This window comes from Lactuca saligna, chromosome 2 (assembly GCF_052625555.1).
Source record: "Lactuca saligna cultivar CGN05327 chromosome 2, ASM5262555v1, whole genome shotgun sequence".
Taxonomy (NCBI): Eukaryota; Viridiplantae; Streptophyta; class Magnoliopsida; order Asterales; family Asteraceae; genus Lactuca; species Lactuca saligna.
In genome coordinates this window covers 11,250,008-11,277,885 of record NC_136418.1, presented here as the reverse complement: position 1 = coordinate 11,277,885, position 27,878 = coordinate 11,250,008, and the positions used below count along the sequence as shown (strand labels likewise).

The window sequence follows — 27,878 nt, the reverse complement described above, 5'->3', positions numbered from 1 at the left end:
CATTCACAATTCCTCAGTCATTTTCCCATACCTCTAAGCTCTAGAGACCATTCCCTCACCTCGGTTTCCACACTCGAGCCCCCGACGAAAGATTTACGCTGCAGAGATCCCCGAAGAGCCCGACGACGCAACTATCCGCGGTCAAAGTTCTACTCAACTCTAACCTCTCTCTTCAAACCTAACGAGTGAGTTCATACCCCTACTTTTCAATTTTTTTCATGTTTTAGGGGGGGAATACAAGTACATTACACGTTAAGGTACCGTTTTATAAACATAAATGAAATTTCTATCTTCGAATATCTATACAAACAACTTTATGTATACAAGAGCTATTATATCACTAAGTTATTTTCACCAAATGGAACATACTATCTGAAAAACTATAATGGGTATAATTAAAGAGTCAGTCGTACATTTTACATATACATCTTGAAAAACGAAACACTTTCAAAAAAAGTAAGGTCATTTCATTGTAAATCTATTTATACTAAGCAATGTGAGATATTCAAACTTCAACGTACATTTATGTATGCATTTCAAGTCCTGTATTATATACCATAATCTCTTGGAGGGAGAGCGTGATACTTGTGTATAGATCTATACAGGATTGATAACCCAGCACCTAAACTACTAGCTATAGTTAGACCGGCAGGTCTGGGGTGACAAATGTCATAACACTGCAACACCTGAAGAATGTTGTTACAGGCCGTCAGTGTCAATAGCATGGTTATAAAACTCACATAAAAAGTATAAAACAAGATTGATTTACGAGATTCATATGTGCATTGCAGTTTTCTACATTATTTTTCATACAAAGTTGTTTTTATCATTCAAGTACAAAAGATACCAACACATTCCAACTTTGGAAACTTTTTGAATCATTTATAGAAAATATTGGATTTTCTGAAAACCTCGTTTACCAATTTACTACCAAAAAGGATATACTTTTCAACTCGAAAACACTCATGAACTCACCAACTTAATTGTTGACACTTTTTCAAAACCACTTGTATTTCTCAGGGAATCAGTAATACAGGTAACTACCAGCTTTTGGAGAAGGAACACTAAGGATGTTTTTATTATTGAACATTTATCATCATATTGTAATATTCTTTTGATAACATGTATAACGCAACAATATACGTTTTCATGATGGTTGTGTTACTTTCTTTACAATATTCAATTGTTGTGATACTACGTGAAGTCATCCACCCCCGAATGTTTCCGCCATTCTGGTTTGGGGGTGTGACAGGTTGAGGCTGGGGAAAAGCAGTTTATGGGATCGGAGATGGTTCATCAAACTGCTGAAAAGTTGAAAATAATTAGGGAAAGAATGTTAGCGGCTCAGGATCATCAAAAGAGCTATGCTGACAAAAAGCAAAGACCGATGACTTTTGAAGTTGGGGATTTGGTTTTGCTTCAAGTCTCGTCGTGGAAGGGACTTATAAGATTTGGAAAAAGGGGAAAATTAAGTCCAAGGTTTATTGGACCGTTTAAAGTTCTTCAGAGGATTAGGAACCAAGCTTACAAGCTTGAACTACCAGAAGAACTGAATGGAATTCATAACACTTTTCATGTGTGTTATTTACGGAAGTTCACGGGGGAAGTTCCCGACACGATTCCACTTTCGGAGTTGAGAATCGATGAGAACAAAAGGTTGATTGAAGAACTAGAGGCAATTGTTGACCGAAACACTAAGAAGTTGCGACGCAATATGGTCGAGTTAGTTCTTGTCCAATGGAAACACACGAATGGGCCGAATCTCACCTGGGAGATGAAGAGTGACATGATGGGTCGCTATCCACATTTGTTTGTTAAGGTGTGATTCCGGGGACGGAATCATCCTAAGGTGGGGAGAATTGTAACGCCTGTGTTTCTGGGCTTGCCATTTATAGCAATGTAATAGTCTAGGTTAACCTTTGTAACCCGTTTTGAAATAATAAAAGTGTATTATTTGAGTGTTATGTGTTTTGTGCTTAATTGCTTAAATATGTGGTTTGATTAATTAAGAATAAAAATAAGCGTCAAAATTTAAGTGTAAAATAAACTTGATATCGTTATATAATGTTGTAGTAGTTGAAACAAGGTTTCCGAAGATATAAAGAATGCCGAAATCCGAGTTATAACGTAGAAGTTATGACATGTCGAAGTTTCGCGACAGAACCAGCAACGCTGAATGACGTAAAAAGTGAAATTTATGTTAGAGCGATAGTTAGCCTTAGTGATTTAAACGAGAATCAAAGATCTAGTTGTTAGTATCGAAGCGATAAAAAAGTTAGGCGAGAACGGACTTCAAACGAAGAAGTTATGAATTTATAACGAAATTTTATGTCCCGGCCTATTAAAAATAAATAATAGAAATAAAGTCAAAATTAGCCGACGGAGTCTAAACTAAAGTTATAGAGCGTAGTCTCACCTTCGCGTGGATATAAAGAACGTCGAAAACGGAGTTCGTATGAAGAAGATATGAATTTTCGAAGTTCATTAAATAATTAATAATTATATTTAATTATTAATTCCGGTATTATCCGAGGACGAGTCACCGGACTCATCCGAAGTACGCACCACGTACTCGTGTATGCCCCGCGTACAACGAAGGATGTCGACACTCGCACTCGAGGACTTCGGATGACGCATGCGCTTACGAACTCGGAGCAGTACGCCCCGCGTACTGCTGTACGCCCCGCGTATTGCGAGGCCTCAGCCTCCTATAAATAGGATGCGAGGGCAGCCGACTCTTTTGCCATTTTTCTCCTTTCTCTCTCCCATTTTGCATCGTTTTGTGTGCCAGAAATACTCCGTAGCCCCGGTAATATTACCGAGTCCCGAAGCAAGTCCCGAGATCCCGAGAAGTGCGGTTCCCGAGCCGAAGCTCTACCCGCGAGAAGTTCGATTTTTGTAGAGATCTTCCGGATCTGCTGAGGATTACTACTTTCGCAAGTCGTAGTGCTGTCCGATCATCTTCTGATCAAGTGAGTGTATACTACCTTTCATAAACACGATAATAATACAAGTATGATTTGAGTGTATTAAGTGTATTGTTGTTTATATGTGTGAATGTGTTGTTACTTTCTTCTAATGCATAATTATGAAGTATTTTATACGAAATACGTGTTATGTGTATATTTTGTTGTTATGTGTGTGAATGTATATTCACTTTCTTCTATCTTGCAGGTCTGATTATTTCTATATGAAATACGTGTTATGTGTGTGTGACTCATCTGTTATATGGAAAATGTATTGATCAAACATGCTATACAGGTTTTGAAACTATGTATAAAAATGTATGTTTTTATCTGCCAATATGTTGGGTAGAACATGGGTAGATAGTTGGTGTGTAATAAACATATGAGAGACCTCGATGTTGTTTTGATCTAGTCATCTAGCGGAATTTAGATGACGACCACGGACTTTTCTAGACAGTCTCGTGGAACGCTAGCAGGCTCATAACCTGTAGGTGTTAATGAACTTGGGTGTTCATTCGCTGTATTCCATCCCCCTCATGGTTGCCTTATTTATTGCTGAGGAACCCCCGAAGCATGTGTTGTCACCCCGATGAAATATTCTTAGACTAGGTCCCTTGTGTTAGTTATTTTAGGGACATAAAGTGAGAATAACGGGAATGGGTAATTGGGTTATTGTTGGTTGATTATAATTAGTTTAATTATTTATTGTGGGTTGAAAACCCTATATGCTTACCAGGCTCCCAAGACTGACCCACTCAGTTTTATTTGTATTACAGGAAGTGGCGCAAGGGCGTAAGATGGATGAACCATCAAGTTGTTTTGTTTACAAGTTTGTATATGTATATATTTGTTGAATGACTTTTAATGTTATCGTTTATGCTTATTGGTCTGTATCAGAACATGACACCCCGAGTTTTGATTATATAATGAAAATACATTTCTTTTATGAAATGCTTTGGTAAACATTGTTTTATCATGTTTTGTTTTTGGGAACAAATTCCGCAACTCTTTCAAATCAAAAGGATTTACTCTGAAATTATTTTAAAAGCATAAATGAAAATCGGTCTTTTCTGGCCGAGATTTTGGGGATGTCATGACATATGTTAAGACACACAACACCATTCCATTTGATTTCCTTGATTGCGTTTCGTCCGTTTTCTTTCCTTTGTGTCCTCTACCTGCATCAAGAATGACCAATGTTTTTTATATGGAAAAAATAAGAAAAACAAACTAAACCAAAATACGGAAAAAATAAGAAAAACAAACTAAACCAAAATACCAAAAAGTGTACCATTTTATATATATGTTTAACTAATGAAGTATAAAAATTAAAATAATTATTATGCAATTACAATTAATTTTTTTGAATAAATTACACGGATGATCCCTATGGTTTAGGGTAATTTGCTTGTTTGGTCCCTAAAAACTTTTTTTTAACTCGGACCATCCTTATTTTACATTTTGGTTGCGTGCTTGGTCCCTGTCCCGTCTAAAAAGACTGATTTATCCTTACTGATTTCTTTTACATTTTTTAAATTATCAGTTTATTAAAAAAATATTAATTAAATGTGGAAAACATATTAACCAGATAAACATTAGCCTGATTCAAGAACCTATACCACCTGAACCTCTCCCCTTCTCTCTCTCTCTCTCTCTCTCTCTCTCTCTCTCTCTCATTTAAGAACAACACCCACCGCTACCACCGGAAAATCTACACCAGGAAATATACATAACCATCACCGGAAACCCCTCTTTGTTGTCCTCATTCTGAATAACCCTCACCACACCAAATCAAATGATATCATCCAAAACTAAAATGAATCCGAAATCAAAATCCAAAACTCAAGCTACATGCAAAAACCCAAATCAGAAAAAGAAATCTTACCACCAAATTTTAAGATATACACCAAAAAATATACAGATGCAAAATTGGAAAATTCGAAACCCTAATGCTTTCATGTGAGAGTTTAGCAAAATTAGAACCAAGAGTTTAGCAAAATCAGAACATGGCTTTGTAAACCATGAACCCTATCATGAACAATGATCTTCCCAGAGCTTGTAGGTATGTTAGTGATGATTCCTTGTTGCAAAGAAAGAAACTTAAAAGGTTTTCTATTTCCTGGGAGTATTTCACATAAAATGAGGAAGATTGGGGTGATGACACCTTTCGCAGCTCTACACAGACAAGCTCGATCTCACACTTGGACGACCGGTAAACTTAATGTAACGCCCGTAGATCAGGGCTAGTCAATTTAGAGACGATAAGCGTCAAAAATAACTTTTTGATGAAAGATGATTTAGAATGATTAATCTTAACTAAGTTATAGTATATGTTACAAGGATTCCACACATATAAAGAACGCCGAAATCCGAGTTATAACGAAGAAGTTATGACCTGTCAAAGTTTCGCGACGTAACCGACACGACACAGCGCGACGTAAAAAGTGAATTTACGTTAGAGCGATATTTAGCCTTAGTGATCTAAACGAAAGTCGTAGAATACGTTAAACCGTGAGCGTGCATAAAAAGAACGTCCAAATCTGACTTCGTATGAGGAAGTTATGATTTTTCTAAGTTTCGACTTAGCAGTATGCAGCCCGAATACTCGATTTGAGATCGAGCGGTTTTTAGCCAAAACAATATAAACAGGAATCGAAGATCTTGTTAATAGTAGTGAAACGATAAAAATATAGGCGAAAACGGACGTCAAATGAAAAAGTTATGAATTTATAACGGAGTTTTCCTGTCTCGGCCTACTAAAAATAAATAATAAGAATAAAGTCAAAATTAGCCGACGCAGTCTAAACGAAAGTTGTAGAGCGTAGTCTCACCTATGCGGGGAACGTCGAAACGTAGCTCGTATGAGGGAGATATGAATTTTTGAAGTTTATTAAATAAATTCGATATTAAATATAAATATAAATTTATGATATTATCCAAAGGAGGGGGGGGGGGGAGTCAGCGAACTTATCCAGGTTACGCCCAACGTAACCTTAATTACACCCAGCGTAATTCGGTCGTTCAGCCCCTATAAAAGGGATGCGAGGGCAACTGAGTTCTTTGCTCATTTCTTCCCTTTCTATCGCGTTTTTGCATCGTTTTTCGTACAAGAAATATCCCGAAGCCCCGATATCATTCCCGAGCCCGAAGCAAGTCCTGAGGCCCCGAAGATCCCGAGAAGTGAAATTCCCGAGCTGAATCTCTGTCCGCGAGGAGCCCGGTTTTTGTGAAGATCTTCCAGATCTACTGAAGAATACTAGTTTTACAAGCCGTAGTGCTGTCCGATCATCTCCTGATCAAGTGAGTGTATAGTTACTTTCTTCTAACACATAAATATAAAGTATTAGCTATGAAATACGTGCTATTGTTATATATATTATTTGTTTATTTTGATATGGGCTTGGAATTGATGTTTTTATACGGGTGTTAAATGATTTAAACTGTATATGTATTTTATATCTACAAATGTGTCGGGTAGAACATGGGTAGATGAAATATCGACGACTATGAGACGTAGTGCCTATTGAGTAAAGCCTTGGTGATGATGCAACTTCGTGCATATTGAGTAAAGCCTTGGTGACGATGCGACTTCATGCCTATTGAGTAAAACCTTGGTGACTATGCGACTTCATGCCTATTGAGTAAAACCTTGGTGACGATGCGATTTCGTGCCTACTGAGTAAGCCTTGGTGACGATGCGACTTCGTGCCTATTTGATAAACCTTGGTGACGATGTGACTTCGTGCCCATTGTGTAAACCCTGGTGACTATGCGAGGTAGTGCCTATTGTGTAAACCTTGGTGACTATGAGACGTAGTGCCTATCGTATGAACCCTGGTGACTATGTGATGTGGTGCTTGTTGTATAAACCGTGGCAGCAAATGGACTTTGTGCCAATTCCTTAGGTAAATCCTTAGGAATGAATGAATGAAGGATAGTTGATTCTTAGGATAAACCCTTGAGAAAATAAAGGAGATACGGGGATGGGTATTTGGGTTGATTGTAACTGAATATAATAAATGTATTATTGTGGGTTGAAAAACCCTATATGCTCACCAGGCTCCCAAGCCTGACCCACTCAGTTTTCTTTGCATTACAGGTAATGGCACAAAAGTATAAGTTGGTGGACCTGACGAGAGATTTTGGATTATAGATCAGTAGTTATAAATAACTGTTGTAAGGTCTATTTTATATTGTTTATGCTTTTGGTATGTATCGGAACATGACATCCCGATGTTTTATTATTAAATAAAAAAAATACATTCTCTTTGAGAAATGTTTTGATAAGTTATTATCATATTTTGTTTTGAGAACAAATTCCGCAACCGTTTTCTTTAAACGATTACTATGATTTATAAAACAAAGCATAAACAAATCGGTCTTTTTCTGGCCGTGAAATTGGGGATGTCACACTTAAAACCCTATCTAGGCGGCGTCAGAACGGGGGTGGTAGGAGGTCCAGGGTCGTCTAAAAATGCTTGGACGAAAAATAGAGGAAAGTGAGGAAGAGTCGTTGGAGTGACCACACATCTGCCTTCTATCCATTGTAGCATTTCCGACGAACGATTTCCGGTGCAGTGTACGCCGGAGTTCATTAGTAGAGCAGAGAGAGGATCGAGAGTTTTTTCAGGGTCCGCCATTTTTTCTTTCAAGAGAGCTAAGGGACGGAAGGAAACAAGGGACGAAAAGAAGGAAGGGGGAGGGGTGGGTTGGTGAAGAGATTGTTTTTTACTTTTATTTTTAGTTTAAATTAATAAATAAATAAAAGAAAATTAAAAAAGAAATTAATAATGACATATTAGTCTTTTTAGGTCAGATTAGGACCAAACGTGTAACAAAAATATAAATTAAGGATGGTCCGGGTTAAAAAAAGTTTTTAGAGATCAAACACGCAAATTACCCTAAACCATAGAGACCATCTGTGTAATTTACCAATTTTTTAAACATAATCAACAAGTGTTTACTTGGACTTGTATTATGTTTTAAGAAATTACCTGGTTTTTGTAATTAAATTTTAGCAACATCTTTTCATAAAGAAACCAATAAAATCTAAATAAAAAGAAAACACAAAACAAAAACGATTTAATATGTTAAAAATCAAAATTTTTGATTTTGATATGTTCTTAATAAACAATCAACCTATTTTCATCCTTACCTTAACAAATACTATTTCATAGGGCTCTAAACGAACCAAACAAACACGAACAAGGTCTTGTTCATGTTCGTTCGTTTAATTTAGCCGAACAACAAACGAACACGAATGGATAAACGAACGGAATTTTCTTATTCATGTTCGTTCGTTTAACAAATTACTTTGTTCATGTTCGTTCATTTATGTTCGTGAACATGCTAAACGAACATAAACGAACAAACATAAACGAACAAAGATAAAAAAACACAATTAAACATATATGAACATATAATATAGCAATATAATAAAAAATAATTGAATATAGATGAATATAAATAAACTTAAACGAACGAACATAAACGAACGTAAATGAACATCGTAAACGAACGTTTACGAACATAAATGAACGAACGAGACCATTGTTCATGTTCGTTCATTTAACTAAACGAACGATAATTTTTATTCATGTTCGTTCATTCATTAAATAAACGAACATAAACGAACTTCCCGCCGAACAGTTCACGAACGGTTCGCCGAACGTTCAGTTCGTTTACAGCCCTACTATTTCATAATCACAAATTAACTACATGTAAAAAATGATATGTTATGAAAAGTTTTCATTTAAATATTTATTGATTGTCTAAAACTGTTAGAAATATGGATGGTTTATTAAATGATAAAAATAAAATAATGGGTTTTATTTTCATATAGGTTAAAAATATAATGCTTTCGTGAAACTGTTTTTATTTTTATTTTTTTTTATATATAAAATAAGTTTTCTCTATAAAGTTAGATATATTGAAAGCAAAAGCAAAAATCCCTACTCGAAAAGTCCAACTACAGAAAAATAGGCACTTCTAAAAATGGCTTCTTCTCTTCGTCTTCAAGGCCCAAAACGAATAAACCTCCCCAAAATTAATCATAAATCCTGACAGTAGTAGATAGATCGTGTTCCCTCCCTTTTCATTTACCTTCTCTCTCTAAAACGGAGTTGTTTTTAGAGAGAGAAACCACCACGGCGATGGCTATCCACCGTCGGCGCCACCACCACCACAACACTCATAACCGGTTCCGTTACCTTATTCCGGCTATTTCTGTAATTTCCGCTGCTATTCTCATCCTGTACGGTTTCATCTCCCTGCTTGCACCTTCCCCTGACCATCCCCACCATCTTGTACGGCGGAAGACGGTAATTGATTTCTAAATATTGCACTCGCTGCTACTTGTATTCGTTTATGTATGGATAAAAGAACACGTTCATTTCACCAATTGTTAAGTTTACAGTAATGATTTTTTTTTTCAGTCCGATGATGACTCACTTCTAGTTCATTCACTCTTCAAAGTTCCGGTTAGTTTTTTTTGTAATTTTTTTGCGAAAGAAGTTAATTTTGTCGTTGTTCAAATTGGAAGTTTGGATTGTTGTAGTGTGATTTTGGAATCGCGATTGGATCTGGCTTTTGTCATATTAACTAATTTGGATGCAACTTTTTCATGATTTGGGATCTAGATCAGTGGTGGGATGGGAAATGATCGAAGTTTATGGAATACAAGGATGTCGAAATTTTATTTTGGATGTAGTAATGCCAGCAATAAGTTTCCAAGTAAGTGACAAATGGAATAATCTGAGTAATTAGTAATACAGGAGTTTTTGGAGTTTTCCAGAAATGTATGTTTGATCTGGATGTTTTACTGAATCACAGAAGTGGAAACAGTCACATATCCTAATCGATACCTATTGATAGCCACAAGTGGGGGTTTAAACCAACAACGAACTGGGGTAAGTCTCAATCGTCTCATTATCTCTTTACCAAATCTAAATTTGAACAATTACTTATTTTTGTTTTTATGCACCATAGAATCTTTTTTTTTTTTTTTTTTCTTATAATTTCTCAACTATAAATGGTACATTACTATTTTCACAGATTACAGATGCTGTTGTTGCTGCACGTATTCTGAATGCTACTCTTGTTGTTCCAAAACTAGACCAGAAGTCTTTTTGGAAGGATGCTAGGTTAGTCACAGAGAAATGATTGCACATACATACTATATACATGAATGGGTTCATAATAAAATTTGGAAGGATGCTAGGTTACTCATAATACCCTTTTCTTTTACAGTACTTTTTCAGAGATCTTTGATGTTGAGTGGTTTATATCACATCTATCAAGAGATGTGAAAGTGATAAAAGAACTTCCAAAGAAAGGAGGCAAGATTTGGACTCCTTATAATATGCGTGTTCCTAGAAAGTGTAATGAGAGATGCTATCAGATTCGTGTACTCCCTGTGCTTTTGAAGAAACATGTAAGTTATACCTTCTCCAATTCTGCATTGTGTATTTTATAAGCATATAGTGTCTTGCATTAGTTCTGATGACAATGTAATGTAACTTCTCTTTTGGGGTTGTTTGATGCCATCATTAGTGTGCTTCACTACTTTGTGTGCAAAAGACGTGAATGCCCTCAGTCACTGAAAATAGCTCTAGAAAGCTAGGGCTGGCTGTTAATGGTTTTTAAAGTTTAAATATATTTTATGATTTCTTTTTTTGGGCAGGCTGTTCAGCTGAGCAAATTTGATTACAGACTTTCTAACAAGTTGGAGACAGATTTGCAAAAGCTTAGATGTAGAGTAAATTATCATGCTTTAAGGTTCACTGATCCTATAAATAAAATGGGTCAAAAGTTGGTCAACCAAATGAGGAAGATGGGCAAGCACTATGTTGCTTTACACCTGAGGTATGCACTTAAGCAAATAGTTTTAGTGTCAATATGATTTTCATTCCCAATCCCTTATCTAGATGATTTTGTTCTAGGGTTCAATTCAAGAAACAACAAATTACTTTTATTGATTTGTTTATTAAAGCATTGTAGTTTGAAAAGTCCACCTAATTATAGCAATATCATAATAAGAAAAAGTTTAAAGTTATAATGCTACAAGTGGGTATATTTTTTCAATGTTGTAATAGTAATAAATGAAAGTAGGATACTATAATACACAAATAAATGTAAGTGCATTGCTAAGTTACTTTTACCATTTATTTTGTGAGTGATTTGAAAAATTGCATTCTTTCTGCTAACTACAACTTTGACCATTTTAAAATACAGGTTTGAACCTGATATGCTTGCATTTTCAGGATGCTATTATGGTGGTGGAGAGAAGGAAAGAAAAGAACTCGGTAAAATACGAAAAAGGTGGAAAACTTTACATGTAAGCACTTAATCCTCATGCTTTTAGTTATAATAATTTATGACACATAAAATTTTGACCTCAACTTTATCCAAAGTGAAACAAATGCTATAATAAAGTGCATTTTGTTTTTGATATAATCACAGAGCAACAATCCGGACAAAGAAAGGAGACAAGGGAGGTGTCCACTTACACCTGAAGAAGTAGGTCTAATGCTGAGAGCACTTGGATATAGCAAAGATGTTCATCTTTATGTGGCTTCAGGTGAAGTATATGGTGGAGATGACACATTGGCTCCTTTGAGAGCACTCTTCCCCAACATTCATTCAAAAGACACAATTGCCCCTAAAGAAGAATTGGAACCATTTTCCGCCTTCTCTTCTCGTATGGCTGCACTTGATTTCATAGTCTGCGATGAAAGTGACGTTTTCGTTACCAATAACAATGGAAATATGGCAAAAATTTTAGCCGGACGAAGGTATTTTTATTTTTATTTTTATCAAAACACAATATATTTTGTCATTAATAATTATTGATTCAAAACACAATACAGGTATTTTTATTTTTATTTTTATCAAAACACAATATATTTTTATCAAAACACAATATATTTTGTCATTAATAATTATTTATTTGGCATGCATTAGAGTGGGACCGGGACCGGGACTGATAAAATTATAATTTTTTGTCCTACCTAAATGGTGGGATGGAAACACGCTCTCGATATCTTGTTTGTGCAAAAGACGTAAACACCCTCCTCATCCTCATCATAAAGAATAGCCTTATAAAGCTTGTCCAGTCCCGTATAGTTCTATTCTATGTAACAAACGCAGCCTTTGGCTGCTTTTGTTACACGGGACACGACTAGATTGAACGGGACAAGACGAGCTTCACAGGGCTATTTTTTATGATGAGGATGAGAAGGGCATTTACGTCTTTTGCACATACAAGATATCGAGAGTGCGTTTCCATCCCACCTTGTTGGGTTAGACAAAAATTTTTAATTTTTATGTCGTTTTACATTTCCTATTGGCTAGTTTTACTAAATGTCATTTTATCTGCTGGCAGCTAGCTTTTCAGTTAGTCTGTCAAACATAGCTTTAAACAGTGAAACTAACTGGTTTTTATATAATAGGAGATACTTTGGACACAAACCAACAATCCGCCCAAACGCTAAAAAACTCTACCGTTTATTCCTAAACCGAGAAAACACAACATGGGAGGAATTCTCATCACGCGTACGAACACATCAAAGAGGTTTCATGGGTGAGCCAAAAGAAGTAAGACCCGGGCGAGGTGAATTCCATGAAAACCCCGCCACTTGTATATGCGAAGACCCGGAAGCCAAATCAAAACTCGAATCACTCCCTCGAAAATTCGGTAAAAACAATCTTATCGACCCCACCGATGAATCATTAGTCCCCGATCAAGATACCGAAAACGAATCTGAACCGTTAGATCAGGATCAAGACGAAGATGATGATCTCATCGGGCCTCAATTTCAACATTTAGTCAACGATACAAGTCTCGATGATGATCCTTTGATATCTGAATTACCCGAACTTGAAGAGTTGCTTTCGGATTAAATAATCCTGGTTTTAACTTTTAAGTTTCGGTTCGTCTCCATGTGTGGAATAGGTATTAAAAGTACAAGTCATGAAGCACATGGTACAAGCATCCACACCCAATCCTGAATTCTTCTCTATAATATTTGTTGTTTCATTAATAATATTACCGGGTTATTATCCTTTTTACCCAAAAAAAAAAAAAAAACCCTGAACCTGGACTGTACAGTGGTTAATGCTCGCCGGGGGATGGGTTTATTAGAGTTGACAAAAGACGAGGAATACAGCGGTTTGGTCCCCGACTAAAAGGGTATTTGTTTGAAGGTTTTGGCTTTGGTTTACTTTAGGGTTTTTTAGGGTAACTTTGTAGAAACGTGTTGGTAGACTTTTTTAAATATCTTTTATTGTATTTTTTTTTTTGTTGTTTGTGGTAATATTTTGATGGCAATGTAGGAATGTATGAAAGTAGACAGATTCTCGTTTTTGCATTTTGTGAGTATTTTCCTTGTAAAATGTTCGTTGGCTGTGTTTTTATTTTGTGGGTTGAAGTATATTATATTATAAGTTCGTTTGAGTTAATCGTGGCAATGTTGATTTAATTATGTAAAAATAAGTTAATTTGAGCTATATTTCATCAAAGTAATAAATATTGGACGAGTGGATGAAAAATCGGTGAAAGCCATACAATAGTAGGGATGAACATAAAAAACCGGTCCTATATATCTGTGTATTTAGGTTCTTGGGTATTCAGCTCTCCAGATGCTTATCCCTATACAATAGTGTATTGAGACATTTATAAGTTTGAAAATTATCAAGTGTATAGTCATGTCAAATCAGTTTACATTTTGTGAGTATTTTCCTTGCAAATTGCTGTAGTTATTATTATTATTATTATTATTATTATAATTATTATTATTGTTTTTTTTATGTGTATGTGAAAAGAACAAATATTTATGATCAATTGTGATTGTGAGGGTAGACATAACATGAATGATAAAACTACGCTATAAAACTAAAAAACATGACTATTTTTTGTATTGAAAGAAACCATTTAAATATTAAATTATGTCCGAAGTCGTTTGTAAGGTGCAAGTTTTAACTGTAGAAAGAGCCCTAAAGATCTTCATCAGCTGATTGACGAAAAAGCAAGAAATCCTTACTCAAATGCAAGGAGGATCAACTGGAATTGGTTACGGTCTCAAATATCAGGTGAAAATCGATCACACAAAACCCATTCACACACCCAAACCCCCTCAAAATTCCCCTTCAATCGATCTGCATTTCACCATAATTGTCCTCCAAATTCTCACTCTTTACATCGGCATTTACTCGATTTCTAACTTTTTTTTAACAGGCAAGATGTATAGCGGATGTGAAAGCCGATACAGATCACACCAGTTTCCTCACCGGTACTCTCAGTCTCAAAGAAGAAAATGAGGTTTTGAGTTGTTTATTTGATCTCTGATTTGCGTGAGTGTTCTATATGTGAAGTTTTGATTTTCGTCGTATTGAACTTCTTCATCTTTGTTTGTTTCAGGTGCATCTGATTAGGCTTTCATCAGGTGGTACGGAACTTGTTTGCGAGGGCTTGTTTTCCCATCCGAATGAGATATGGGACCTTGCTTCTTGCCCTTTTGATCAACGAATCTTCTCTACCGTCTTCTCTTCTGGTAATTAATCTATTATCTGCTTAATTGTGATTATGATTGCGATGTTCGTGGTTATAAGCACTAAATGACTTGGTTAAACTAAGCTAAGAGTGAGATCTAGATAAAAATCCAGAAGAATTCATCTGTTTTACTAGAGAAGTAGCTCTAATAGGATTTATTGATCAAAGATACTGGTACCAGATATGATTTTAGTTTGGTCAAGGTAGGGAAATGCATTATGAATCTGGAATTTTGAGGTTTTCCAATTTTAAGCCATGATTGCAATTTTGACTTACATTTTTGTTTAGAAAAAGTAGCCCATTTGAGTTCAGTGTTGTATAAAGTTTCCTGTTAATATCTTGCTGTTGAAGGTGAATCATATGAAGCGGCTGTGTGGCAGATACCTGAACTGTATGGCCAGTCAAATTCTCCTCAGTTGGAATGCATTGCTTCACTCGATGCACACAGCTCAAAGATTAAGTGGTGAGTTATGTTTTCTTTCTTCCTAAAAGCCCATTGATTTCATTTCTTGTATTTGCAATTTGCATCATTATATGTAATGTAGTAATGACTTATTTATGATCATTCTTATAATGGCAGTGTGCTATGGTGGCCATCTGGAAGACATGATAAGTTGATCAGTATTGATGAGCAGAATATCTTTCTTTGGAGCTTAGATTCTTCAAAGAAGAGTGCACAGGTATAAGAGAGCAAGATTCTTTAGACTAATCAAAATGTGAAAATCTGAGAGCTACAATATAACACTTTATAGTATTTAAGAAAGTTTCTTGTTCATGAAATATATATATAGGTACAATCTCAGGAGTCTGCTGGGATGCTTCATCATATTTCAGGTGGAGCATGGGACCCACATGATGTAAATGTTGTTGCATCAACTTCTGAATCATCTATCCAGTTTTGGGACTTACGGACTATGAAGTATGCTCTGACTTTGGTCAAACTTTCTTCCCCCTTTTTAGTTATGCAGAAAAAAAGATCTTGTTTCTTCAACAATTTCTCATTTGAATGAAAAATTGAGTTTATTGTGCAACTTGCTGTTAGATTTTATTATAAATTTTGGGAGCTTTTGAAGTACTACTAATTACATGCGTGTTTATCAATTATCAGGAAAACAAATTCAATCGAGTATTCCCATGTTCGTAATATAGACTATGATAGCAAGAACAAACATATGCTTGTAAGTTCTTTGATTCAAGTTCATCATACATAACTATTATATTATGGTAATTAAATATTGTAAAAAAAAATTATAGGTAACAGCTGCAGATGAATCTGGTATTCATATATGGGATCTTAGAATGTCGAAGGCTCCTGTTGCAGAGCTCCCTGGACATTCACACTGGTAATATTATATTTTGTTAATTATTGATATAAAAATAAATAAATTATCATTTTTTGTAATCTGATTACCTAACTTTTTCATTTGACTCTTGTCTTTTCTTTCTTTTTATGCAGGACTTGGGCTGTTAGAAGTAATCCTGAGTATGAAGGAGTCATTCTTGTACTCTCTCTCTCTCTCTCTCTCTCACACACACTTATGTAAATGCAAGAAATAGAAACATACTTTGAATTATTTGTTTATTATATCATTTTTTTCTTATTACAAAATTGTGCTTTGAAAAATGTACACAGTTATTATAGCAAATGTAATATAAATAAGTAAATTGAAAGTATGATGCTATAATTGGGCATACATTGTATATATGCAGAGTGCAGGAACAGACTCGGCTGTTAACTTGTGGTTTGCTGCTCCTGCTAGCAATGATGAATTGACATCTGATAGGTCTCTTCTTTTATTATATTTTGTGTTGAATGAATACAGTTGAAAAGTATGTATTTGCCCTTGTCCCCCTTACCATTTTATTTTTATTTTTACAGCTTGTCTAACTCCACTACTAAATGGACGGAGTCTTTGCTCCATACATACAATGACTATGAGGACAGTGTTTATGGTAATTTGATAATGTGTTTTTTTCTTCCATTGATAAATTATGTTTAATGAATATTTGAGAAAATGATGGGATATTGGAAGAATAGAAATAATTGAGGGCAAATTTGTAAAAAGTTGGGGATTAATCTATTTATTAAGTCGTTCTTTCTTTCTGCATTAAGTTGATAACATTTGTTGAAAACACAGGCTTGTCATGGAGTTCTCGGGAGCCTTGGATATTTGCATCATTATCTTATGATGGAAGGGTAAGACATCTACTCTGTGTTCTATTTTAGTCAAACAGTCAAACTTCACTACTTTTCATGTACTTTACATCGAAACTATATATGGATAAAACATGTTTAAGAAATATTTGAGAAATGGATAGCACACTTATTGGAAAGGAAAAATTAGTAAAAAGGTAGAACTTAATGAAGAAATCCTGATATTATGTTCTTTGTGAAAAACAGGTAGTTGTGGAGTCGATAAAGCCTCATCTCCCAAGAAAGTGAACACACCATTTGCACATACAATGTGTATTTTGAATTTTGAGGAAGTTTATTGATATAGCTTTTTTTAAGGATTTTTGTTCTTAACATTGTCCTGTTCTTTTGTCACGCTGGAAGCAAATTATATTTGAATTTGTTATATTTCACTACTATTGAATAATAAGTTGTTTCCATGTTATGTTTTCTTAGAGTTTTGTTTCTTTTTTACTTAACGGGACAAACTTCTAATAAGTATACATGGCTGTTTTTAAACTTAATATGTACCATCTGATTTATTGGGTTAAGCTAAAAAAATTATAGCATGATGTATTCAAACAAAATTACTTATAATTAAGTGAAATATATGTTAATTGATAGACTTGTTATCAGGTTCTTTTTTGTTTAACATGGAAAATAATGTGGTTTGTAGGTATATTTAGGCTGAGAGTATATATATATATATTAGAAAATTTTAAGTCCCGTGCTAAACAGTAAACACGACCCACAGAGGATAATGATATGTTTTTTTTACCATAATGTAAAGTATAATAACTAAAAAGTAAAGATTTTCTGCTTTAAATGCATGAAATTTCAATGTCAAAGCATTAATAAGAAAAAGAAATGGAAATTATATTCTTATAATGAACAAGTAAATGGCAATTATGTTTTATATTTTTTGCAGGATTGTTGTAATCATTCATACATATGAAATCATGACTTGATAATATGCTTGCTTATGCTTTTAAGTTATCATTTCCTCTTATTGAGTTGATGGAGAGTTCTGAAGCTCATAAAAAATAGAAAACCAGGCAACCACCAAAAAACATCAACTGATTTGAAGGGTAAAATTCAGATGAAAGTGCATAGTCGCAAGCATAATGGAAAAGTAAATTCCAATTGAATAAAACATGACGCCATGGGTAGCAAATACCTTCTGCGTTAACTCAAAACGAAACCAACAAATCGGTATACCAAAATTTCAAACGAGTAAAGTCCAAACTAACCAATCACAACCTCCTTGAGTAAAGTCCAAACTAACCAATCACAACCTCGTTCCCTCTCTTCCTCCTGTTCGGCAAGTGTAATCTGTTGGAATTTGAGTAACATCCTTTGTATTCATCACATAAAATACTTTCATTTCATATAAATCACCACACCACACGATATCATTTAAAGTATTTATGGTTAAATACAAGACATGGTAACTTACTTCCCTTTTCCCCGATAACAACATTGCACTTTGAAAAAATCTACCAAATTAATGGAATAGAATGAAAGTAGGTTTCTATTTGTTGTTTTTAGCCAAGGTAGCTATAGCGAGAGCACATCGCCATACTGCAATAATCATCTCCAATGATATGAAAAATAAACCATGGGAGAATACAATGTTGTTCTAAGAAACCGAGATTGTGAATACCCCTTCCCTTCGAAGATATATTTTGATTGAAATTTGGTGTAAATATACAAGCAGTTGTCAAAATGTTATCAAAACATATGTTGTATCTTGATAGATTTTTTAAATTACAATCTCGCTAATAGAACAAAATTAAATCAAGATGCTATGGTAAACAAATAACTGAAAGTATACATTTTACGGGTTAAAGATTCCTATCATATCTAGAAATGTGAAAAAATGCTACATATTATGGTAAAAAAGCAAAATTATGTTTCTATTATGAGTGAAAAAGTAAGCAACCTTGTATATAATGGTATGAAGAATAAAGTATTTCTTGCGATTTATAAACATAATGTATCAAACAACATGATGTTGTTGCATGTTGGTAACTTCTACACATGATAGAATAACCTAATATTTTTTCCTTCCGTTGGAATGAAGCCACACTTCAGCCTTAAAAAGATAAGTTCCAACTATGCGATGAAGCTTATTAGTTATTTGGATTTACCCAAAATATGTAAGATGTGAAATTACCTACCTGTCCTTGTAGAGGAAATCAACTTTGTAGTTTTTCATCACTACAAGTTGCATACACTGCAAGAACCTTTAGATCCATTTAAATCATCATTAATTCAATGGAATATTAACTAAATTCAATTGAAAAAGTTCATCTTTTGTGATGGTTGTTTTTTTAACAACCAAATATTACAAACTAATGTAGTAACATATGGGTGAATAATTATTTATATTATACACATTGGTTCAATTTTAATAATTGTTATTAGACAACTAATTGTTTTTTTCACATATATATGCCACACAAACACTTTGCTTGCTAATATAAATGGAAACTGAAAGAGCAAATATCTAAAAATGCAAGTAGTCATGTATAAATTTTCCACAACAACAGTGAAAGTTTATCATCATTTTCAGGGAGTTCCATTATGCTAATTATCATATCAATACTTTAGCACCATTAACATAATCTTTTATATCGTATCATATTGCTTAAGAAAAAAAATCATGGTTTTCTATAGCACATCTTGATCTCACCTTGAATCACTATAAATACTATGCTTAAGAAATTTCATTCTTATAACAATGGTGATATTGATTGGCTTCTACAACTAATAATCGTTATCACTTTCATGCATCAAACTGTAGATTAATAAGCAAACAAGACTCCGAAACCATCAGTGCCTTCCCGAATTAACAATAAACAATGATTTTACCTCTCTAATGATTTTATAGAATAAGATAAATCAAACTATAGATTAATACTTACTCGAAAACAATTTTACACACAAATACATTGAAACCATCAGTACCTTTTAGAATTGTTCAAGTCAAATGCTCCCAAATGTCACCTTTACTTCTCTGTCCTATAAGGAATTGCACTCTACATAATTACATTAGGTCGTACACATATAAGAATAGGAGAAGAGATTATATGTGAAAGTCTATAGAATTATATAAGAATTAGACATTGCCAACATATGAAATTGGTGCATGAGATATAATAAAATTATATTAATTAATCAGTTAGTTTATTTTATTATAACAATAAGGTTATCATTCAAACCTTTTAAACATAAATATGAAAAATACATATAATAAAATTATATTGAAAGTCGATTATTTAATTTTGATTTTTTACTTTTATTTAATGATGGAAGAACTTATTCGAACTATAACTGTTGCCACATGTAAACAAAATAGTGGAACAACAACAATGACCCCACTCTTTAACCTCCGGGATTTCCCCATTGTCACACCAACGGAAACGATAGGTGAATCTCCATTTATCTCTCTCACACACAAACACCCAAAAACACACACTCTCAAAATCCTCACTTCCTTCGCATTTTGCAAAGATGTCAGGCCTCTGATTTCTGTCTCCAAAGCTCCGTATTGCTCTTTCGAATCTCCTCCAGTCCCCTAACCAGACTACTTATGAAAGTTTCCAAAAATGGTTGCGAAGTGTATGGATTCATTAAGAACCGACTAGGGTTTTAGTTACTTAAAACCTCAACTTGCTAATGGAATTTGTATGAATTATAATTGAGTTTTCGACAATAACATTAAATTCCGGTGCGCTGCGTCCGCCATTTGCATTGCGGTTGCAGGAAGTAGATTTCCCTCCCACGTTGTTACTCCAGCGGAAGCTTTTGATTCTACGAGGTGGTTTCAGGTTAAAATGTTGTTGTTCCGATAAGTTTGTTCTGATTCAGAGTGTTGTTATTGGTGATGGATGTAAGGGTGTGGATAAAATTGAAGAATAACCGAGTGATTTGAGCAAGAAGGTTCATAAAGTTCGAGTACAAGCTTCATCTGCATGGTCTTTTGCATCATCTCAATATGTTCGCTTCTTTTAGTTAATGTGTGTGTATAATTGCTATGTAATAGTGATGGTTAGGTAATGGGCACCATTGTACTAATCAATGCTCCAGTTTAATGGACATCATAATTTACTCAATTTGATTGTCCCCCTTTCTCTGCCCTCTTTTATCGGCTTTTGTAGCACATCTTAATTCAATAATTTTTTAGCTTGAAAAAAGTGACAATTTCGCAGTTTGACATCTCAAATCGTTCAATTTTTGGGATTGACAATTGGATATGAAGCATTGCTCCCTAGATTTTGCAAAAAGTGTCTATTTTATATATTTAATGTCGAATTAATACATACTAAATTCGTTGTTACCATGAAATTTTAGGCATTCGAACACCGTTTTCATTTCTAAAGTTCTGGTGCTTCTTGTATGATTTAGGTCGTTACAATTTGATGGACATCAATTAAAAAAATCACATTGAAACCTAAGTTGAATATTGACTTTTCTTTGGAAAACGAACACTTACTATGGGACCAATGAACTAATAAAATGTGCAAAAGCTATCACAAATCATTATTATTGGCAACATTTCTTGTTGTGTCATTCATCACTTTGATTGTTCTGTTCTGACAGTGTTGCAGTGGTTTCATCTGAGCAACATAACTCAATCTGCTATTCAATTGAAATTCACGTGTGATAGTATGTTATTTAAAACATCAATCTCCACAATTCATAACAGGGTTTTGGTCTACCTCACTAATATGAGTGAAAAGGCATTTGGTGCAAAACATCATAACATAATTCTATAAATGGCATGTTATTAATATTATATTTGCTATCTTTAACAAAACTTCAACCTTATATATCTAGGTAGGTTGATAATCTTGATTCTTTTGGAGTACTTGACTCCACCTCTTGTCTTTTGTGCTTATATATTATAAGCTATTTTATGCTAAAAGCATAAACTTTGAAGTAGTAAAGTTGTTCATTGGTGATTGTTGAGATACAAAAAATATACATGGTCTTACTTCTCATACATAACTTCTTTATTCAAAACTCATCTCCAATTAAATAATGACATTTCAATACTAAGCACTTAAAATTGACTCAATTGCTGGTTGAAAACTTGAGGTTTTACTTGCTTTATGAATTTATGATTGCTGTAGACCTCGGCTGGCTTCAAGACAAGAAAAGTTTTTTCCACGCTATACCCCTAGAAATTCTAGGCCACAGTCTCGTGACACTCCACCAAAAAGAGGTAAAGATTGTGTATTATTTATAGCATCCTACTTTCATATTTTTCTATTACAACATTGTACTTTTAATTATTTTCTTCTGCCCACTTATAGCATTGTACTTTCAATTGTTTTTCTTACTACATCAATGAAAATTGCTTTGTAATTGGGTAGATTTTTTAAAGTAGGATGCTATAATTAACAAACCAATGAAAGTATATTGGTATTTTCTTGAATCTAACCCCTGGAGTTTATTGGTTTCTTAATGTTAGATACGGGTATTGCAAATGAGAAGGACATGGGCATCAATTTGTTAACTGAAGATGTTAATGAATCTGGCATTAATGAGGATGGTAGTAGCTGGTATAGAGAAAGTGGAGAGGACTTGGGTGAAAATGGATATAGATGTAGATGGACAAAGATGGGTGGTCAAAGCAGTGATGCCTCTTCAAAATGGAAATAATCAGTATTACTATTTTCATTCATGTATTTAATAATTTATAGTATATATTATATGTTACTTTTCTTGAAAGTTAAAACTAAGACAATGGTTTGTAAACTATAAGTATGTTTCTGTTATGTGTAAAGAAATGTAAGTACATTAGTATTATGGGTTGCCTCTTCTGGTATTACGAACATGCTATTAACAAAGGAAAACATGTGACACTAAGTGATTCTGAGTTATAGTGGTTATGATTGGTGTGAATAATTTGTTTTGATGACCTTGTGAAGTATGATCCTAGGTGGATAGATTTAACTGGATTTATTGATTCTCCTTGACAGTGGTGGGAGAAAAGTGATTGGACTGGATACAAAGAGCTAGGTATCCACCTATGTACTATTTACTATTTACTACTTGTTGATATTCTAAAATTTGGTAATTTGTAGGTGTTGAGAAATCTGAAAGGAACTCTCAAGGGGATTCATGGTGGGAAACATGGTGAGAAGTTCTTCACCAAGATGGATGGAGGTTAAAAATTATTTGTATTTGCATTCTAAATCTAAATTTTAATTACCAAAACTATTTTCTTAGCAATTTGGATCTGTTTCTCTCTCTCTCTCTCTCTCTCTCTCTCTCTCTCTCTCTCTCTGAAATGTAGTAATATAGCAAGGATAGAAAGAAGTGCACAAAAACAAGCAAAATCAGGCACAGAAAATGTTGGACGGTATGAGAACTGGTATGGACATTCTCCTTCTATGGATTGCATTGATGCCTTTATTTTATGTAAATCTACTTACAACTACATTTTGTTACCATGAAAAACTTTCATGAGGAGGGCATTCATGTCTTTTTCACAAACGAATATCTGCCCTACCTTTTAAAATGTTGCAATCTTTTGTCCAATGGTTAATGAATGCCAGATGCAATATAACCTGTTTTGTTGTGTCTTGTGACTTGTCTTAGGGCCTAAGAAAACCAAAAAGGTAGCATTAAATCAATTATGTTTAATAATGTAGGTGGGAAAGTTACGATGCGAAAGGGTCGACCGAAAAAGGAGCAAATAAGTATGGTAGACTAAATGAGCAGTCATGGTGGGAAAAGTGGGGAGAGCATTATGATGGAAGGGGATCCGTTCTAAAATGGTATGTATGTTTCCAGCCAACCATCAACAACATAATTATATTTTACGAATGAATGCTTTGGAATTAGAATTCGAGATTCCATTCCTTAACGTGCTTGGTCGCCAAATCGATGGAATTTAATTCCATTCTGTTTTCTGCCTAGATCTCAACTTCTTTAGCTTCCAATTCCATTCATTTAAAAAAAACTTTTTGTTTGTTTGTTTGTTTTTCTCAGGACAGACAAATGGGCTGAGACTAAAATTGGGACGAAATGGGGAGACAAATGGGAGGAGAAGTTTTTTGGTGGTGTTGGATCTCGTCAAGGAGAGACATGGCATGTCACACCTGCTGGTGAACGTATGTCTCATCCTATTCCTTCCATTTACTCTTGATTATTAGTAAAAAGGTCTAAAATACCCTTCAATGTCATCAATTTTATGGATCCACCTACATTATGTGTACTAGGTGGCAAATTGGTGGGGTGGGAAACGTGTCAAATGGGTTTGGGTTGTTTGTGTTAACTGCCAACACATTTTGCTCCGATTTTTCGAATTTTATAACATGATTACAAAGACTATACTATTAAGAAACAATATAGTTCTTTTAATAAAGCAAAGATAATCAATAACATTAATAACATATAAACATCACAATGATAAATACATAAAGCAAAGATAATCGTTTGAAATTTTGTGCAAGGAAAGAACTTTTAGTTTGGATGCACATCTCAACTTGGAAATTGTTGCCATTTTCGTTGGATGAAAGGAGCAACACATGCCTTCCTGTGGTCCAATGAAAACCATGACATTTTCATTTTCTAAGAAATCTTTGTTAAAATTACTTATGTTTCCATCAAATGAATTGATTATCATACAATGCTATTTATTATCAGTAAATAACATTATGTTATTGATAATAACGTAGTTACAATTTGCTACCAATACTGGCAATGTACGTATTGGTAAAAAATGTAAATATGTTGCCATTGTTGGTAAAGAATAGTAAGTACATTATAATCATGTCTAAGGAAATGGAAATGTAAGTACATTGCTATATAACTTACATACTGTTATTATTGGTAAATAACGTAAGTACATTGCTATTATGGGCAAATCTACATAAGTATATTGTTATTATGGGCATAAAATTGTGTATTCCTTATATTGGTAAAAGGAATAAACTATTAATGAAATATAAGTATGTTGCTATTATGGGTTAGTAACGTGTACGTTGTAATCCTCTTCTCCATACTGTTATGAGAGAAATCAGTTTCAAGATTTTCATTTAAACATTTAATATGTTGCATTTTTTTAATCAATTTGTTATGTATAATAATTTGATTGTTGCATTGATATATTATCAGGATGGTCAAGGACATGGGGTGAAGAACACTTTGGGAACAAGTATTTATCAAATTATTCAACAACCTTTATTTTATTTATATCGTCTCGTGATCTCACAATGTTTATTTTTATTTTTTTTATTCTTTTTCTACTTTTTATCAGAAAGGTGCACAAATATGGCAAAAGCACAATCGGGGAAAGTTGGGATATCGTTGTAAATGAGGAAACATATTACAAGAAAGTCCTTTTTTTTAATTATTATTTTTTTATATATGAAAGTACGTTGCTATTACGAATTTACGAGCTTTGAACTTGAATTTTTGTGTATTTGATTGAAGGGCGGAACCTTACTATGGATGGGCTGATGTAGTTGGTGACTCGACTCAATTGCTATCCATACAACCTCAAGAGAAATCGCTAGGTGGCTATCCCTATCCTGACTTCAGATCCTTTCCACCGCCACCTCAAGGCAGAGATCCGCCATCGATGCCGCCAAGAAATCAATGAAGTGTAATAGGTTTCTAGAATCATCTGTATTATTTAGCTCTCGTTTGTAATCAGCATTTATTCTTGCATGTAAATGTCTTAGATTTGCAATTTTGGTTTTTTAAATGGAAAATTTTGTCAAGTAAAGACTTCTTGTTTCGAAAAAGGGAAAACGATTTGAGAGGGTAACAAACTTTCCATTTTTGTACACATTTAGTCTCTGACCTTATTTTTGTACATATTTTACCATTAATCTTATATAATTTGTTCAAAAAATGCCATTTTAACATGCATTCGTGGGGTCACAAAATTATTTTGTTTATTTGGAAATAAGAATGATTATGCGGATATTAGGAACATTTTATGTGGATATTAGGAAAATTTCACGTGGATATTACAACTTTCCCCTCATTTCATTCTAAAACTCTGGTACACTTTAATCAAACACAAGCAAAGGTGTTCCTCCAACAAAAAATGAAAAGTAAGCTCTCAACCCTCGACATTCGGGACAAAGGAGTATTCGGTACAAAGACTATCGTCCATTACAACCCACCTAAAGTTTTTGTTAGGGATATTGATTTTCAGTTTCATGGGTTATAATGACTTGTTTATTTTCTTGAAATATTGATTAAGGAGAAGTGTATAATGTCTACTAGTGTCTTGGTAATCGATCATTGAGAGATGAATTGACAACTCTAAGAAATGATGATGAATATGTTGATGATTTGACATTGTGTATGCTAATCAGTGTTGTAAAACTCGGCGAGTTGACCGATTACTCCTTACTTGGTCCCTTACCGAGACGAGTTATAGAATCCGAGTACTCCACGCTCGGTTCCTTACTGAAGCGAGTAGTGTTGTAAAACTCAGCCAACTCGATGAGTAATCTTTCCTAATAAATGAAATAATTTTGCCACTTGTCATCTTCTTGTGCATTATGCCACATGTCATTTTGTGAGAAATTTAAATTAAATTATATCTATGTGTCGTTTTGTGGTTTTTTTTCCATTTTATTAAATTTCATATAATACTTAAATAAATATAATAAATGTATATCCAATTTATTAATGCAACTTTCCTTATAATTTTTTAAATTTTAAATTGAATCTAATTATTTTATTTTATTTTATTTATTTATTTAAATTATTAGTTTAAATTTAAAAAATAAATAAACACTTCAATTGTAATAATTATATATATATATATATATATATATATATATATATATATATATATATATATATATATATATATATTATAAATTTAAAATTTCTAAATTGTTAGATATTCATGTTTTTTTTTTTTTTTTTTTTTTTTTTTTTTTTTTTTTTTTTTTTTTTGAGAATAAACCTATATAATATATGAGTCTCACAACTAGTATGTATACTATACTTAATGATTTATTATATAACACATATACATGTGATTATTACTACGTATATATCTTAAATTTTTAGTAATTATTCACGTAGTGAGACCATTGTGTGTTTTTCAATTTTTGTGTATTCACATGTATCTAATTTTGTTATATATTTCAATTAACTTATGATTTTGACATATATAATTTTTCTACAAATATTTCTACATGAATTACCGAATCCGAGTACTCAAGAGTACTCGCTACTCGGCAGTCGGCCGAACAAGTACTGAGTACCGAGTTCTACACCCTTGACGCTAATGAGGGAAAAGTTAGTGTATATGTTGACCACTTCATTGAACCAATAATTGATTGGATTGAGGAGAAAAAATGACCAAAAAGGAGGTACTTCCGGTGAAGGCTATGATGAAGATGTGGAGTCAATCATGCTAGACCTATCATTTGATCACAAAAGAGGTTGTTGAGGTTATATCATTGAAGAAGCCAATTGACACCCCTTTGACCCACATAAGTGTTAATACCAAAGATGAAGGAGGTCATGCTAAAAATGAAGGAAGTTCCACATGATGAAGTTAAAGAACATGAGTAATCCTAATCGCCCCTAAACTTAATGTTATTTCTTGGTACCCAAAGATGATTCGTAGAGTAAACATCCTCTTAAGCCTCAATAAATAGAATAAACAATCCTAACCACTCCTAAACTTAATGTTAGAACATTTTTTATAACTTAATCTTATGTGCTACATAAATACAAGATATTAAATATAGCTGGCAAAAACTGACATAACACACTAACTCTACACAAAACCGATATGAAATAAAAAAGTTTTATTAAAAGATTGCAACCCTTTTAAAGCTTTAACTAAACAGACCGACACAACACACACAAATTAAATAGGTAAGGGTAGGTTCAATATCTTTCAACCCAACATGATACAACACATTTATAAGGTCTAAACCCTAAACAATATAACCCGATATAAACTCAATATGAAATAAACGAGTTTTAGTAAAAGATTTCTATCTGTTTAGTAAACAGGTTAAACATGTAATATTAGGGTCTAAACTTTTCAATTCTTTAATTTTCAACCTACCATGACATGACATGACACGTTTACTAGATCTGAATAATATATGAAAGAATGTATTGGATAAAAAAAATACGAAAAACTTCCTTAATAAACTAAACATCCAAATTGATACATATTTGAGGG

At 33.6% G+C, this 27,878-nt stretch overlaps 3 protein-coding genes across 4 annotated transcripts; all 3 read left to right on the top strand.

Annotated features, from left to right (window-relative positions):
- The first annotated feature begins 8,929 nt into the window (after positions 1–8,929).
- Positions 8,930–13,333, top strand: LOC145030687 (O-fucosyltransferase 16-like). 2 transcript variants are annotated; one of them, XM_078979084.1, is made up of 10 exons: positions 8,930–9,286; positions 9,401–9,445; positions 9,605–9,698; positions 9,798–9,874; positions 10,020–10,108; positions 10,215–10,398; positions 10,648–10,829; positions 11,199–11,301; positions 11,427–11,758; positions 12,416–13,333. In XM_078979084.1, the coding sequence occupies exons 1-10, from the start codon at positions 9,119–9,121 to the stop codon at positions 12,864–12,866; spliced, it is 1,725 nt and encodes a 574-aa protein (XP_078835210.1). In that variant the 5' UTR covers positions 8,930–9,118; the 3' UTR covers positions 12,867–13,333. The 2 variants fall into 2 exon arrangements, with proteins under 2 accessions (XP_078835210.1, XP_078835211.1); XM_078979085.1 differs by having other exon boundaries at positions 9,241–9,286; positions 9,610–9,698.
- A 544-nt stretch (positions 13,334–13,877) lies between these two features.
- DWA2 (DWD (DDB1-binding WD40 protein) hypersensitive to ABA 2) lies at positions 13,878–17,142 on the top strand. The gene is made up of 13 exons (XM_078979083.1): positions 13,878–14,054; positions 14,200–14,283; positions 14,383–14,515; positions 14,866–14,977; positions 15,095–15,194; positions 15,306–15,433; positions 15,623–15,692; positions 15,769–15,857; positions 15,971–16,016; positions 16,225–16,298; positions 16,394–16,467; positions 16,653–16,711; positions 16,916–17,142. The coding sequence occupies exons 1-13, from the start codon at positions 14,010–14,012 to the stop codon at positions 16,955–16,957; spliced, it is 1,056 nt and encodes a 351-aa protein (XP_078835209.1). The 5' UTR covers positions 13,878–14,009; the 3' UTR covers positions 16,958–17,142.
- Positions 17,143–22,503: 5,361 nt separating this feature from the next.
- On the top strand, positions 22,504–25,165 carry LOC145029508 (protein EARLY STARVATION 1, chloroplastic-like). The gene is made up of 8 exons (XM_078978022.1): positions 22,504–22,554; positions 22,678–22,717; positions 22,783–22,834; positions 23,353–23,478; positions 23,693–23,814; positions 24,821–24,860; positions 24,963–25,041; positions 25,139–25,165. The coding sequence occupies exons 1-8, from the start codon at positions 22,504–22,506 to the stop codon at positions 25,163–25,165; spliced, it is 537 nt and encodes a 178-aa protein (XP_078834148.1).
- Positions 25,166–27,878: the final 2,713 nt, after the last annotated feature.